At 37.4% G+C, this 14786-nt stretch overlaps 2 protein-coding genes across 2 annotated transcripts in view; both read left to right on the forward strand.

The window, feature by feature from the left end:
* LOC115726648 (putative pentatricopeptide repeat-containing protein At1g12700, mitochondrial) overlaps positions 1 to 14786 on the forward strand; it is a 54737-nt gene that overhangs the window by 27036 nt on the left and 12915 nt on the right. The window lies entirely within an intron of this gene.
* LOC115726645 (pentatricopeptide repeat-containing protein At3g22470, mitochondrial-like) lies at positions 1901 to 3944 on the forward strand. Its single transcript, XM_030656610.2, has one exon. It carries the CDS (start codon positions 2072 to 2074, stop codon positions 3875 to 3877), a length of 1806 nt encoding a protein of 601 aa, XP_030512470.1. The 5' UTR covers positions 1901 to 2071; the 3' UTR covers positions 3878 to 3944.

Raw genomic sequence — 14786 nt, forward strand, 5'->3', positions numbered from 1 at the left:
TGTAAATCGTCTCTGTCTGTTGAGATTTTGCATTATTAAATTTTCAAAGCACGGTTTTTATCGGGCGAGGGCCACCGGCGGAGGTCGTGGAACTTAGGCGAGGGCCCCTCGCCGGACCTTGGGGAGGGTCACCCTTGCTCGCCCGGGTGACGGTGGCCGATGCCGGCCAAGGCGATGAGACCGGCAATGGCCGAGGTGGAGGGGAGGAAAAAGAAAAAAGAATAGAGGAAAACAGAAAAAAAATTCAAAAAAGTAAAAGATGAAAATGTCTTTCGGTTAGGTCCTTCTTTGAAATAAAAAGGACACTTCATGCCGTTATTTAAGAAAATGAGAGCACTTCAGGCTCTTATTTGGAGTTTTCCCTTAGAATTTTGTGCAAAGATTTCAGATTCAATTAGCAAAATTGAAAAATTTAGGACTGAATTAGCATCCAATTTGATAGCTTAAAGATAGATAAAGATGATTCTGTCATGCCATATTAAGAGGGAAATTGCAACATAAAATAGGCTGGTGCACTTTTTTTTTCAATCAACTGACTGAAATATCCTCATTCTCTTTGGTATGTTTTTTTTTTATCAACATAACCAACAAAACTACCTTAATTTCTATCATCACTCTTATTTTATACTTTTTGCAATATAACTATCAAATACACTTGATGAGATTTTATCTTTTCATAAATCATGTTATCACTTTGTCTAGAGAAGGTCGTTAATTTTAATTTATGGTCTCACATATCTAATAAAAAAAAGTTGCATAGAAGATCAGAAATTTCTAGTTATGACGGCTTTTGTACACACAATCATTTGCCTATTTTCTTTATTATTGAGGAAAACTTTATTTCAAAGTTGAAAACTAAAATACAATCTAATTATCCAGCCAATTATGACGTTGTGGGAGTTTTTTGAAATAAGTTAAACATCATTAACTTGTCCTTTCTTTTGAACTTTTAAAATGACTTGCAAGTTGAGGATTGAAAATTTTCTAAACCTTCTTCACTTTCAAACTAGCTTCAGATTTTGTAGAGTTGAATATGCATATTTTAAAGTTTTGATCCATTTGCCATGAGATTGAATTTACAATGTATATTGGTTACTTTCTCGTAGTGGGAGTAGAAGAACAAGAAGTTTTCTTTTACCTTTTTGGGCTTATTGTTTGTTAAAATTTAGACATGATCTAAATATAAAATGTTCGATGTTTGATCATACATTTCCTTTTCTAGAGGACAAATTTTCACATTTAGATTATGTTTGTTTGAGTTGAGTGTTAGTGCCATGTTCCCCAATTCCATGGTACTTTCTAACAAGTTAATCTTTTCCGTATTTGGATCAATTTTTCTTTTCCATTTTTATCAAAATCGGCTAGATAATTAAAGTGGATTTTGATTTCTTCTTTGAAATAAAGTTTTGCTCATGCTATATGATATAAATATGCTATTACTTATGGGTTCATAAGCTGTTATAAATAAAAATATTTGTGATTGAAAATATGATACCATAGATTAAAGTTAACAACGCCAAAGTGATAACAAAATGCATGGTAAAATGATATGTTGTGCTGGTGTAATTGAGCATTCGTATCGAGAAACTAACGAAAAATGTGATAAGGTAGTTTTGTGGACTAGCCTGATTAACAAAGAAGCAAAAAATCAAAGAGTGTTAGGCATTTCTATGAGTTAAATGGGAAGAAAGAGTGTCTAGCCAAAATAAGAGTGGAATAGCGTCACCCAAAATTAATTTTTCAAGCGATTATGTTGTTTGCTCATATTGAAAATCGGGTTCAATCGTCGATGGGCACAGAATTTAAAAAAGGCTTTGAGTCCGGTTTAGAACCGGCTTCATCCCGGGAATCGAATTGATTCAAATGGTTCTGGCAGCGGACCGAACAATCAACCGAGCAATTTTCGATCGAAGTATATGTTCAAAAATGTGTTTTGTCTTTCTCGCTCAAACCTCAAGAACTAAGTTTGAATTCCCTCCTTAATAATGCCACTTGGGAATCTATCGCCAGTGCAAACATTACAAGAAGTTACGAGCTGGGTTATCTACTGGCCCTCGGGAATCCAGCGCCGATGCAACTAAGATGTGCCAGTTCTTCAAGAACCGCACTCCCCGCGACGAAAGCTCCACAGTCGTTGTCGTCTCTGTTCCAAGACCCTCTTCCTCAAAACCCTGGATCACCATCCCAACCTCGAAGCAGTCCGACGGAGTTCGAGCTTCACGTGAGGCAACGCTGCAAATCAGGTACCCTCTCGCTGCATGAAGCGCTCGGTTTCTTCCAAACACTGGTTCGAATCAAGCCCATTGTGTCCATCGGTACGTTTAATCACGTGATGGGGTCGGTTTCCAAGAATAAGGCGCATTCGGACGTGATCGCCTTGTACAAAAAGATGAGTGGGGCAGGAATCCAGCCCGATTTGTGTACGCTGAACATTTTGATCAACTGTTGTTGCCATCTGGAGATGATGGATTGTGGGTTCGGAGCCTTTGGTGAGATCGTGAAGCGCGGTTTCGAGCCCAACGAGGTGACTTTTGCTACCCTGGTTAAAGGTTTGTGCTTGGTGGGGGAAGCCATGGATGCAGTTGAGATGTTTGACAGATTGGCTCTTAGAGGATTCGATGGGATGGTGGGTTCAGTTTTGTACAGGGCCCTTATTACGGAGCTCTGTAAAACACGAGAGACAGCGCTGGTGCTGGAATTGCAAAAGAGGATGACAAAGCAGGGATTTGAGGCTGATGCGCAGACGTGTACCAAGATTGTCGGTGCTCTATGCAAAGCCCAGCTGATTGATGATGCATTGGAGTTGTTTCGTGATCAGATTAGCCAGCGGACTGAGCCTGATGTTGTGCTTTACAATTCAATGATTGCCGGGTTGTGTAAATCACAGCGATTGGGGCAAGCTGTTGAAATTTATGACGAAATGGTCGAGCGTGGTATCTCGGCTGATGTGATCACATACAACTCTTTAATCCATGCTTTCTGCCAAGCTGGACAATGGATTGAAGCCAAAAAAATGCTTCATCTAATGATAGAGAAAGGCATTTCGCCCGATGTCATCACTTTCAACATCCTGATAGATGGTCTATGCAAAACGGGAAAAGTAAATGAAGCGGGTGTGGTATTTGAAGTGATGATTCAGAAACGCGTGGACCCTGACAGATACACCTACAATACGCTCATAAATGGTTTATGTTTGGCGGGTAGGCTGGATGATGCAGCGAACTTTTTCCATCTAATTGAAGAGAAGGGCCTGAAGCATGACATTCTTACCTACAACGTAATGATTAATGGGTACATGAAGCATGGAAAAATTGATGAAGCAAATGGACTCTTCACTCAAATGCAGACTCATGGCTCTCTAGCACCAGTGCTATCCACTTACGAGGTTGTGCTGGATGGTCTCTGTAAAAATGGACATATTGACCAGGCAATGGGTCTGTATCGGTCCCTCAGTAGTGCCAGACTTGAACCATCAATCGAGGTGTTCAACATTCTGATTGACGGGTTTTGTAGAGCCGGTAAAATTGAGGCAGCAATGAAGTTATTCGAGAGCATGTTGGACAAGGGAGTGGTTCCCGATGTGATAACTTACAACAGCTTAATCAATGGCCACAGCAAGGAAGGGATGTTAGCGAAAGCCGAGAAACTTTTCTTGAAAATGCAGGAAAAGGGTTGCTTCCCGGACTCAATTTCGTACAATATTCTAGTCCAAGCATTTTTGCAGGACAAACAAGTGGATAAAGCATTGCAACTTCTACAGGAAATGCGTGCAAGGAGATTTTCACCTAATAAAGCAGTTGTTTCAAGATTGTTATGTTCTGTGACGATTGATGCGCGATGTCAGGAATTCATTGAGTCGCTTCCTAATGCTGCATAGGACGTGTACATGCTATGGAAATGTTCAAGAGAATTTGTAATGAGAATGTTAAATGAGAATTGTCAAGAAGATCGATCTTCTTTATTGAACGACCTATGTAATTACTTCAGTATACTCATGCGGGCAGCCGTGCCTGAAGCGCAAGCAGTGCGTCGAAATTGACAAAAAGCATAAAGCAGCACCAACCACATGAGCAGGTCTTCCGAAAGCAGAACATGATCATAAATTCTAGAGTGACTTCCAAATCTCACCCACTTGTTTCTCGACACGGTCAGACAATCTTTATAGACATCGGAAGGGAATAGCGCAGATGGATGGGGACAATTTGATTTGTGCCAAAAAAAAGCAGGTAATGAAGGTTGAGTAACGGGCAAAGGAGCTTCTGGGTAAAAACTTAAAAGGAGAGTGGTGGAAAGCAGAAGAATCTGTGCGAATCGGCCCAAGACGGTATGCATGAGCTTGATCGAGAGGAACAAATAGCTGGTGGGAGATGTATGTACGGTCGAGCGCATTGTTCGAGTCGAGCTTCTCGCAAGCTGATTCCACAACAGACTCAGCTATCTTCATCTAAAGCAGAGGAATGGCCCCATGGGCTCCCCAAAGAAGATCTCCAAGTCGATGGGGGGCAGGCAGATTTGATGACTCAGAGATTCATAAAGCTGATTCTGTTGGGCTGTATTTGACATGTCACCTCATTGTTTATATCAAGTGTCACGGCGGGCAGATCTTGGCTCTCACAAATCGACCACAGACACTAACCGAGTCACGGGACTCGTCATGCGGAGGAGTTAAACAAAGACTAAGGACCACATCAGATCAAGAATGGATAATGTCAGCGGACAATGGCAAAGATGACTAGAGTCAGTGAAGGCTTTGAAGCGGTTATGGAGGACAAGTATAAAGGGGAGATTCCGACCAAGAAGAAAGACACGCAAACCCCTGAAAAACAAGATTTTTGTTATGTCAATGTCTTTAGTTCCACTGCAATTTTTTTCAGTCATTTTCAGCTGCTTATTTATGGTCATCACACTTAAGTTTCATTTACTTTTGTCAATCAAACACTCGCTCTTGTTTCGTCGAAAATATCCGTGTTGTCGTCAATAAGCTCCTCCTCATCGGTATTGAAACCCAAACATTAGGTTATTGTTCCATTCTTGTTGTGCAACCGTTTATCGATAACAAAATACGAAGGACTGCGATGTTCAATCAGCATCTTCAATCAATCTAGGTACAGTAATTTCCATTGTCAAGTCGACAATGCTACTCACTGGGCACATAGTCGATGGGAAGAAAACTGAGAGGATCGGTGCAGAATTCGACTTTCATGCTATGCAAATAATAATAATAATAATAATAATAATAATAATAATAATGAGAGGATAGATGTGGAATTCGACTTGCGCGCTTTGCAAAACATCGAGCAAAATCTGAAAGAGAGAGGATAGACAAAAAAAAAATGTCAAATAATGCTAGGATGCGTTTGGCAACGATTAAGCAAAAAATCAATTATGTTAATAATTGATTTTTTCTGATTTTGTTCCCTTAATAAGTTTTAAAAAATCAGAACGCGCCAATAATTGCACCAAATTTCTATTCCCAAGAATAATCTCCCTTCTCAATTTTTTTTTTATTTAAGTCAAATAATTACGTCTTGTCACTATAAAGTCTATTGTGACCTAAAAATCAGGTTTTTAGACTAATGGATTGCCCAAGTTAATTAAATTAATTATCCTAGTTCGAACTCTTCCAAGCTCTACCAAATCGTAATTAAACGTTCAATTATCATGCAAAAATTTTATATTGGAGTCACCACTAACTAATTTATAGTAAGCTAATTAGACACCTAAATAAAGTATCAAGAGAAATACTTTATTCCTACAAACCGGAGATTAATGAGTTCGGGTACATGGTTACGCTAATATTTCTATTAAGGTACTTTTCATTTCAATGAAAAGATTTAAACAAGCAGCTTGGATTAATTTTAAGGCTAAACTCCTACCGTGCGAGGTGATCATGTAGATGCGCAAACATTATTTAACACCCAATAATCAAATCATTAAATAAATTGCAAGATAGAGAAAAAGGGAACGTATCCGGATGATGCAGCCTAAACGTAATGCTTATCTCCCAAGCGTAAGACTTAATCTATGATTTTCGCTTGTTGAATGAGCAATGCTAATAAAATGAAATTCATATGCAACCTAGACTAAATGACATGGAATGGCATGCAAAGCATTTATCCAAATGACCTAACCCTGATGACATGCGAAAATGAGTTTAACTAAAATGACAATGCAATTCTAGTCAAATGACATGCAAACTGATAAATTAATATAGTCTAGATAGCATGCAAAATGTCATGAATTTAACTAAACGACATGTGCCATTTGGCCAAATGATTTAAACATGTAAACTAGATTAATGAACCTAGGCATGTTACTAGATGACATGCAGATATGATATGGCAAGACAAATGACGATGCGGCATGTGATTGATGGCATGGCAAATGACATGCAAGCGATAACATGACAAGTGACACGACAAACTATATGACATGACAAGATATGCATTCTAACCTATATGATATACATATGAAATAAAATAAATAATCTATATGCATGACATGAAATGTTTTATGCAATGCATATGAATAAGATATTTTTGGTATTTTCTGATGAATTTCGAAATTAATAATTAATGAAAGAAAATCTATTCTAAATGAAGATTATCATAAATGTCCAGGAAATAATTTGAATTAAATCCTAAAATTATTTAGGAAATCTTTGATCCTAATAAATGTTTAAAAATGTGTTTATCTATATAAATGAAGGTGCAATCTTATTCTATATGAGATTATTCAAAATGCACCTAATCTATTACATATGATTTCTAACAAATCACATCTCTCTAAATACAAGGCTATACTAGGAGATAAGATTTCTAAAAAATCGTATCTATCTAAGGAATTTTAATTAATGAGATAAGGTTTCTAATAAAGCTCAATTTTCTAAATATTTTTGAATTTTCGTATGAGGAAACAATCAATCAAATATGCAATGAAAGATATGCATAATTCTAAAAGTATTCTTTGACTCAAATTTGGTAACAAATTGAATCGAGGAATCAAATCTAGTGGTTGTAAATTAGATATCTCGATTCCCACACCATCGAGACAAAATCTTAGGATCGAGATTAATCCGAATCTCCATGTTGTCGGTAGGGAAATAATCCTTAATTTGAACGGTTTTCTAATCTAGAAAATATATATGATATCAAACATTTCAAATCCTAATTTGAATATTGGCTCGGATGTTGTTTCCCGATTCGAATGAGTGGATCGAGACCGACAAGATTGGCAACGACTAACAACGTGCAGTGGGGATGAGCTCACGTGGCTCAATTGGGCCTCAATTGGGCGATCGCGCGGTTCGCGACAATCGTGGTGGCAGTTCATGAGCCTTGTCTCCCTCTCGCTACTCTATGGCTCTGTTTGGTAATGATTTTATTCCCAAAAAATGATTCCGATCAAAATCACTTTTTTTTATTCTGTTTCCTGAATGGTTTTTTGAGAATTAGAACGCGTTTGGTAATTGTTTAAAATTTTTGTTCCTGGAACAGAAACGTATTTGGTAGTTGCACAAAATTTCCGTTCCCAATTTATCATTTAAATCAAATAATTATATAATCACATTTGATGACAAAGAATAGGGAAAATAATCAAATAGTGATTATGGAGCAAAAAAAAAAAAAGCAACAAATTTCCGTTCCCAATTCGTTTGTCGATTTGTCATAAGTATGCAATCGTTTATATTATTTGAAAAGTAATTCGTATTACATTTACAGAATTTGTCTAAATCATTTGTTTGTTATTATTTCTTGTGACTTTTAGATTGATTACCCAAAAAAAAAAATGAAAGAAAAGCTCCTCATTGTGCTACCACCTATAGTTTTGCATTCTTGTAATTACACATCGTACAAGCCTACAAGACCCGCAACTCAACTACATTGATTTTTTTTTCACCCGACTCAACAAATTTTTTGTGCGGCTCAAAAAATGGAGAAAAAATGGAGATTTAGTTCGTGATGCGGAGGGTTGGGTCCAGTCCTTAATTATAAAAAAAAAAAAGATAAAAGTTGAAAAAACATAATAGGAAATAAAAAAAATACAAACTTAATTAGAATAAAAAATAAAATAGCTAAAAATTCGGAAAAAAAACATGCATATTAGAGGTCCCTTAATATAAAAAAAATTAAATTTAAAAATTTTCTAAAAACTAATTTTTTAAATATAAATATAAATATAAATTGAATTTAAAAATAGGCTTAAAATTTTACAAAAAAAAATATTTTTTATAAAAAAAAAAAGGGGAGCGGAAGAATCCGGTGACGAGAATTTTTTTTCAAAATTTTAGCTTTTTTCAATCTTAATTTTTTTTATTTTTAAATTGTTAAATTAAATATCTAAATATTTTTTATTTCCCCCATTTCTTAAATTTAAATATTAATTTACCTTAAATAAAATTTTAAATTTAAAAAAATTAGTTTTTAGCAATTTTTAAAATTGAATTTTAATTTATTTTAATTTATGTAAAGTTGAAAATCCACGTGGACTTTTTTTTAAAATAATAAAATTTTATATTAAAAATTAAATTATAAGTATGAGGGATAAGTCATAAGTATATCGTGCAAAAAAGTGATCCCCAAAAGTGTTCCAAAACACCAAAATCATCTTTTTTTTGCTTCTGAAAAGTGGTCCAAAAGTATTACCATGACCAAAATCAAAATCATTTTTTTCCATTACCAAACATGTTTCTGATCCTTTTTGGTTTCTGGGAACGAAAACAGAGGATTAGAATCACAGCCAAACAGAGCCTATGTGTGTTGGAGAATTCCTCTATGCAAGTGTTCCGTGGACTTCATCCTCTTTACATTTAAATTAGCTTATGAAAAAAGTTTGAATAACCCTAGACTACTTTACGAGTGATCATGTAGAGACGGAATGGTACTACTCCAATAAGTCTGCACTTAAAAGTGCTTGCTACGATAAACATAAATGTTACAAACTATGTGAGAGCAAGATTACAAATCTCGAAAACACAGTCATGGAATTGAATTGAACTATGAATAGAGGCGTCGAACGGATGAGTCGAGTCGGGTTTGAGTGGGGTCCAACCCATGTTGATCCAATTTACCTATTTTGACCAGTTTCTATATAGTACAAATCTAACAACGTATGCCCGACCTAATTCATGTCTAACACATACCTGATCTGATCCGTATCACTTAAACACTTATATGTTTAATTAAATTATGAAATATTTGTTTGTTATAATTTGTTACGAAAACAAACTGGAGTGCCTTCCTTCCTTGAGCCTTCTTTGGTTTCGTTTCTCATGCGAGTCTTGATGCATACGAGAATTCGTCATCTTCCAGACACGGGTTCGAATCAAGCCCATCATGTCCATCGATACGTTTAATCACAGGCTGCGGTGGTCGGTTTCCAAGAATAAGACGTGCTCGGACGTGGTCGCTTTGTACAAGAAGATGAATGGCGCAGGGATCAAGCCCAATTTGTGTACGCTGAACGTTTTGATCAATTGTTGGGCAGGTAGGCTGGATGATGCAGCGAACTTTTTCCGTCTAATTGAAGATAAGGATCTGAAGCACGACATTATTACCTACAACATGATGATTAATTGGTACATGAAGCATAACAAGATTGATGAAGCAAATCAACTCTTCACTCGAATGCTGACTCATGGCTTTCCAGCACCAGCACTATCTACTTACGAGGTTGTGCTGGACGGTCTCTGTAAAAATGGACATATTGACCAGGCAATGGATCTGTATTGGTCCCTCAGCAGTGCCACACTTAAATCATCGATGGAGGTGTTCACCATTCTGATTGATGGTCTTTGTAGAGCCAGGAAAATTGAGGCAGCAATGAAGAAGTTCGAGAGCATGTCGGAGAAGGGAGTGGTTCCCAATGTCGTAACATACAGCAGCTTAATCAATGGCTTCGTCAAGGAACGGATGTTAACGAAGGCTGAGAAATTATTCTTGAAAATGCAGGAAAACGTTTGCTTCCCGGACTCCATTTTGTACAATATTCTCATCCAAGCATTTTTGCAGGACAAACAAGTGGATAAAGCATTGCAACTTCTACAGGAAATGCGTGCAAGGAAATTTTTGCCAAATGAAGCAGTAGTTTCTAGATTATTATATTTTGTGTCCATTGATGCGCAATGTCAGGAATTCATCGAGTCGCTTCCTAATGCTTCGCAAGAACATTTGCATGGTATTAAAAGATGTTTATGAGAATTTATAATGAGAATGTTTACGAGAATTGGCAAGAAGATCCATCTTCTTTATCGAACGACCTACGAAAATTACTTCAATTAGTCCAAATTATGAGTTTCTCTATTCTATTCAGGTTATACAGCGGATAATGCCAGTTTTTCGGTTCGGGTCTTGGGAGGATGAGTGATCAGTGTGTTGGAAACTTGGAAACTTGGAAACATAATAATATTTTTAAGTAATCAGCAGCTGGAACAGTCATCCTGATGTCAAAAAACTTGGACTAGAGAACTTGTGATCTCCTGTAATGATCATCAAAATAAGTAGCAGCAAAGAAAGAGGCCAGGGAAGGAAGAAAAAGAACATGAGAGAGACATTCTTTGGGTCAGGGATCAGATCAATGAAAATAACAGAACAGAGACATTCTCCAAAATGGAAGATTCAACCAAAATGTGATAAACTACATCGAGTGAAATCCTGCACGAGTCAGAACTGAAACATCTAATAAATGTCTTACTTCACTAATTACAGTTTGTTCAATTGAAATCCCGAGAGTGATTGTACCATCCAAAAGAGAGGAAGAACTCATGCCGTACCTGAAGCTAAAGCAGCGAGTCGAAGTTGACGAAAAGCGCAAAGTAGCACCAACCAAATGAGCACACCACAAGGAACAGGTCTTCCAAGAGCAGAACAAGATCATAAATTCCAGAGTGACTTCTAGATCTCACCCTCTTGTTTTCACTCAACAAGGTCAAGCCAATCTTTATGGGGAGCAAACGGGAATGGCGCTGATGGAAGGGGATGATTTGATTTGTGCCAATAAAAAGCAGGTACCGAAGGAGCTTCTGGATATAAACTTAACAAGACAGTATGTATGAGCTAGGTGGGAGATGTATTTAGGGTGAAGCGCATTGGTCGAAACAAGCTTCTCGCAAGCAGATTCCAGAACAGACTAGGCTATCTTCATCTAAAACAGAGGAATGGCGCCATGGGCTTCCAGAAGAAGAGCTTCGAATCGATAGTGGGCAATCAGATTTGATAGCTTAGAGATTCACAAAGTTGATTCTGCTGGCACTCCCAAATCGACCACAGACACATCGAGAACTATCAAGGCAGACCGGAGTAATTAGTGCAAGGTTAGTCACGTGGACTCGTCATGTGAATGAGTTAAACAGAGACTAAGGACCGCATCTGATCAAGAATGGATAATGTCAGCGGCCAGTGGCAAAGATGATTTCAGTCAGTCAGTGAGGCTTTGGAGCCGTTATGGAGGAAAACAAGTATAAAGGGGAGATTCGGACCAAGAAAAAAGACAGGCAAACCCCTGAAGAACAAGATTTTTCTTATGTCAATGTCTTTTAGTTCCTTTACAATTCATTTGCAGTCATTTTCAAACACTCAGCTCTTGTTTTGCCGGAAATATCCGTGTTGTCTTCAATAAACTTCTTCTCACCGGTATTGAAACCCAAACATCAGGCTGTTGTTCCATTCTTGATGCACAATTGTCTGTCGATATCGAAATACAAGGACTGCGGTGTTCGGTGAGAATCGTCGATCAATCTAGTCACAGTAATTTTCATTGTCAAGTTGACGACCATGCTATTAACTGGGCACGCTGTCGATGGGAAGGAAATTGATAGGGTAGGTGCAGAATTCGACTCGCGTTATGCAAAAAGTTCGAGCAAAAATTTGAAAGAGAGGATAGAAAAAAAAAAATGGTCAAACAATGCTAAAAGACCAACTTTTCTTGCTTAAGACTCGAAATATTAGCTTTGAGTTCGCTCGTTGATAATGCCTGACAGAAAACAAAGGAAGTTTGGGAGCGTGAAAAGTAATTGTATTCATTGTATTGTTCTTACATGTACACGAACATATATATTATAAGAACAGAAAATAAAATTAGGAAACAAGATGATACTTTTCCTATTTCTACCCATTCATCAAATATTTACTAAATCGATTTAACATATACACAATTAAATCATATCTTCAACACTCCCCCTCAAACTGGTGGCTTGCAAATATCGAAGACGCCTAGCTTGCCCAAAAGATATGTGTGTTGTCTTTGACACATCTTGGTAAAGATATCCGCAAGTTGTTCAACAGTTCCAATTCCTCTTATTGAAACAATTCATTCTTGGATTTTATCTCCAGTAAAGTGACAATCTACCTCTATATGTTTTGTCCTCTCATGAAAAATTGGGTTCGCTGCTAGTTTGAGTGCTGCATCATTGTCACAGAACAATATGCTTGGTCCATCGATTTGTATGCCAAGGTAAAAAAAAAACCTGTAGCCACATTATTTCACAAACGGTTTTTGCCATAACTCGATATTCTGATTTGGCTGATGATAATGAAAGGTCAATTGTTTCTTTGTTTTCCATGAAATCAAAGATCTTCCCATTTTAATGCACAAACCAATAATGCATCTTCGGGTCATTGGACAAGTAGCATAATCCGTGTCGCAATAGGCTGTCATCCTCATATCAGAATCACGAGATAAAAGTATTCCAAGTCCTAGACATCCTTTTAAATAATTCACAGCCTTCAGAACTGCATTCATATGAGGCTATTTCAAGTTATGCGTGAATTAACTAGGTATTTGCACTGCATAACAAATATCAAGTCTAGTCATCATGAGGTATATAAATTTTTCAATGAGCCACCGATAGCCTGATGGATCTTTGAGTGTCGGGTCTTCATTAGATGTTGATGAGCTCGCATCATATTCAAGTGTCGTTAGTTTGGCATTCTGGTCAATCGGTATGACAACCGGCTTACATCCAAACAATCCTTCTTCTAATATCATTTGCAAAACAAATTTCCGTTGACCAAGGCAGATTTCCTTATTCGACCGAGGGGAAAAATACATTAGAAGTGTTATAACTTTTATACAACGTTCACTTGAGTGCCATAACTTTCAAAACATTCACTTAAGTTCCATAACTTTCAAAAATCGTTCACTTGAGTGTCATGTTGACGTGGATGCTGGAAAAGCTAACGTGGCACGCCGGAAAGCTAACGTGGCTCGCCGGAAAGCTAACGTGGCACGTAGGAAAGCTTATGTGGCACGCCGGAAAAGTCATTATAGCACTCAAGTGAACGATTTTGCTTCGAAATAATACTCAAGTGAACGATTTTTGAAAGTTATGGCACCTAAGTAAACGTTTTGAAGGTTATGGTACTCAAGTGAACACCGTACACAAGTTACGACACTCATGGTGTACTTATCCCTCCGATCGAGCTATCTCAATCCCCACAAAATATTTGGGAGGTCCCAAGCCTTTAATGCGGAAAGTGGAGTGCAGATATTCTTTAAACTTTTTGACAGCAGATTCATCAATAAATAGATTGATGATGCACATTTAGTTCATGTAAATAGGGCATAATCACATTTTGAACCCTGAAATGCTGCATTTGTAAGTGCACTTGAAAACTTGGCATACCATTATCGATAAGCCTGTTTAAGTCAATAGAGGGATTTGCGGAGATGACATATTCATGACTCCCCTGCCTTCGTAAACCTTGTGGAAGATCCATATATATATTCTTCTGGATCACCATGAACAAATGCATTATGGATGTCCATTTGACGCAATGACCAATTCAGAAAAGTAGCAATGGGAAAAAATAAATGAATAGTCACCTCCTTGGCAATAGGATAGAAAGTCCCATGGTAATCAACTAACTTTAGGGACAAGCATGCTAAGAAAGCTAAAAGCCTAAAGCACCCCGAAACCTGCCTTAGGCTTTTAGCTTTCCTAAAGCTCACTTTTCCTCAACGCCATTTTATTTTGGTCCCTCAATGTCATTTCAAAATATTTTTTCAAACACATCAAATTTGGCCCAAGGGCTTTGGACGCTCAAATCCCCTCGGGAAAGTCATTCCCAAATGGAGCCTTAGCCATTTTGAAGTTGGGGCGCTGGCTTCATAAGTAGCTAAGCCATTAGTAAGTTACTTGTGTAAGTACACTGACCTTTATATCTCCGTCATTTTCTACTTTCACTTCACCTATTTTATTTTCTCCCTTGCTTATGGCTCGCGCTATTTTCATTTGGGGTGAGCATGGTCTAGGTGGGTAGGTTCCGGATCTAGAACCGATTCTCAGTTTTTGGAACCTAGAACCTACTTTTTTTATCCTAGAATCTGTTTTGAAACCTACCCTATTTTTTCGGTCCGATTCTAAGACCTATTCGAGAACCTATTTTTCATTTGTTTCTTTTTCTGATTTTATTTTTTCTAGTAAAATAATATGAGTAGCAATGAAACGATTCAAAAAGATGAATAATAAAACTAACTATCCGTCAAAAGCAACAATCCCTAACATGAGCAATAGAAATTACAATCCACGAAAAACAAATGAGGTGAGGTGAGCGAGACTAGTTTTTTTTTTTTTTTAAAAGTAGCTAAAAATCGGTTCCAAAATCGGTTCGGTTCCCAAGTCTTCACTTAGAATCGGGAATCGGACCGGTTCCAATCCATTCCCAAAATTTAAAACCTGCACCCGGACTAGTTTGAATAGGAACCAACTTCCAAACTTGTTTTTCGGGTGGTCTGATCCGATTTCCGAGTAAACCCGATCCAGTTGCACACCTCAAATTTTCACCCAT

This window comes from Rhodamnia argentea, chromosome 1, assembly GCF_020921035.1.
Source record: "Rhodamnia argentea isolate NSW1041297 chromosome 1, ASM2092103v1, whole genome shotgun sequence".
Lineage (NCBI taxonomy): Eukaryota > Viridiplantae > Streptophyta > Magnoliopsida > Myrtales > Myrtaceae > Rhodamnia > Rhodamnia argentea.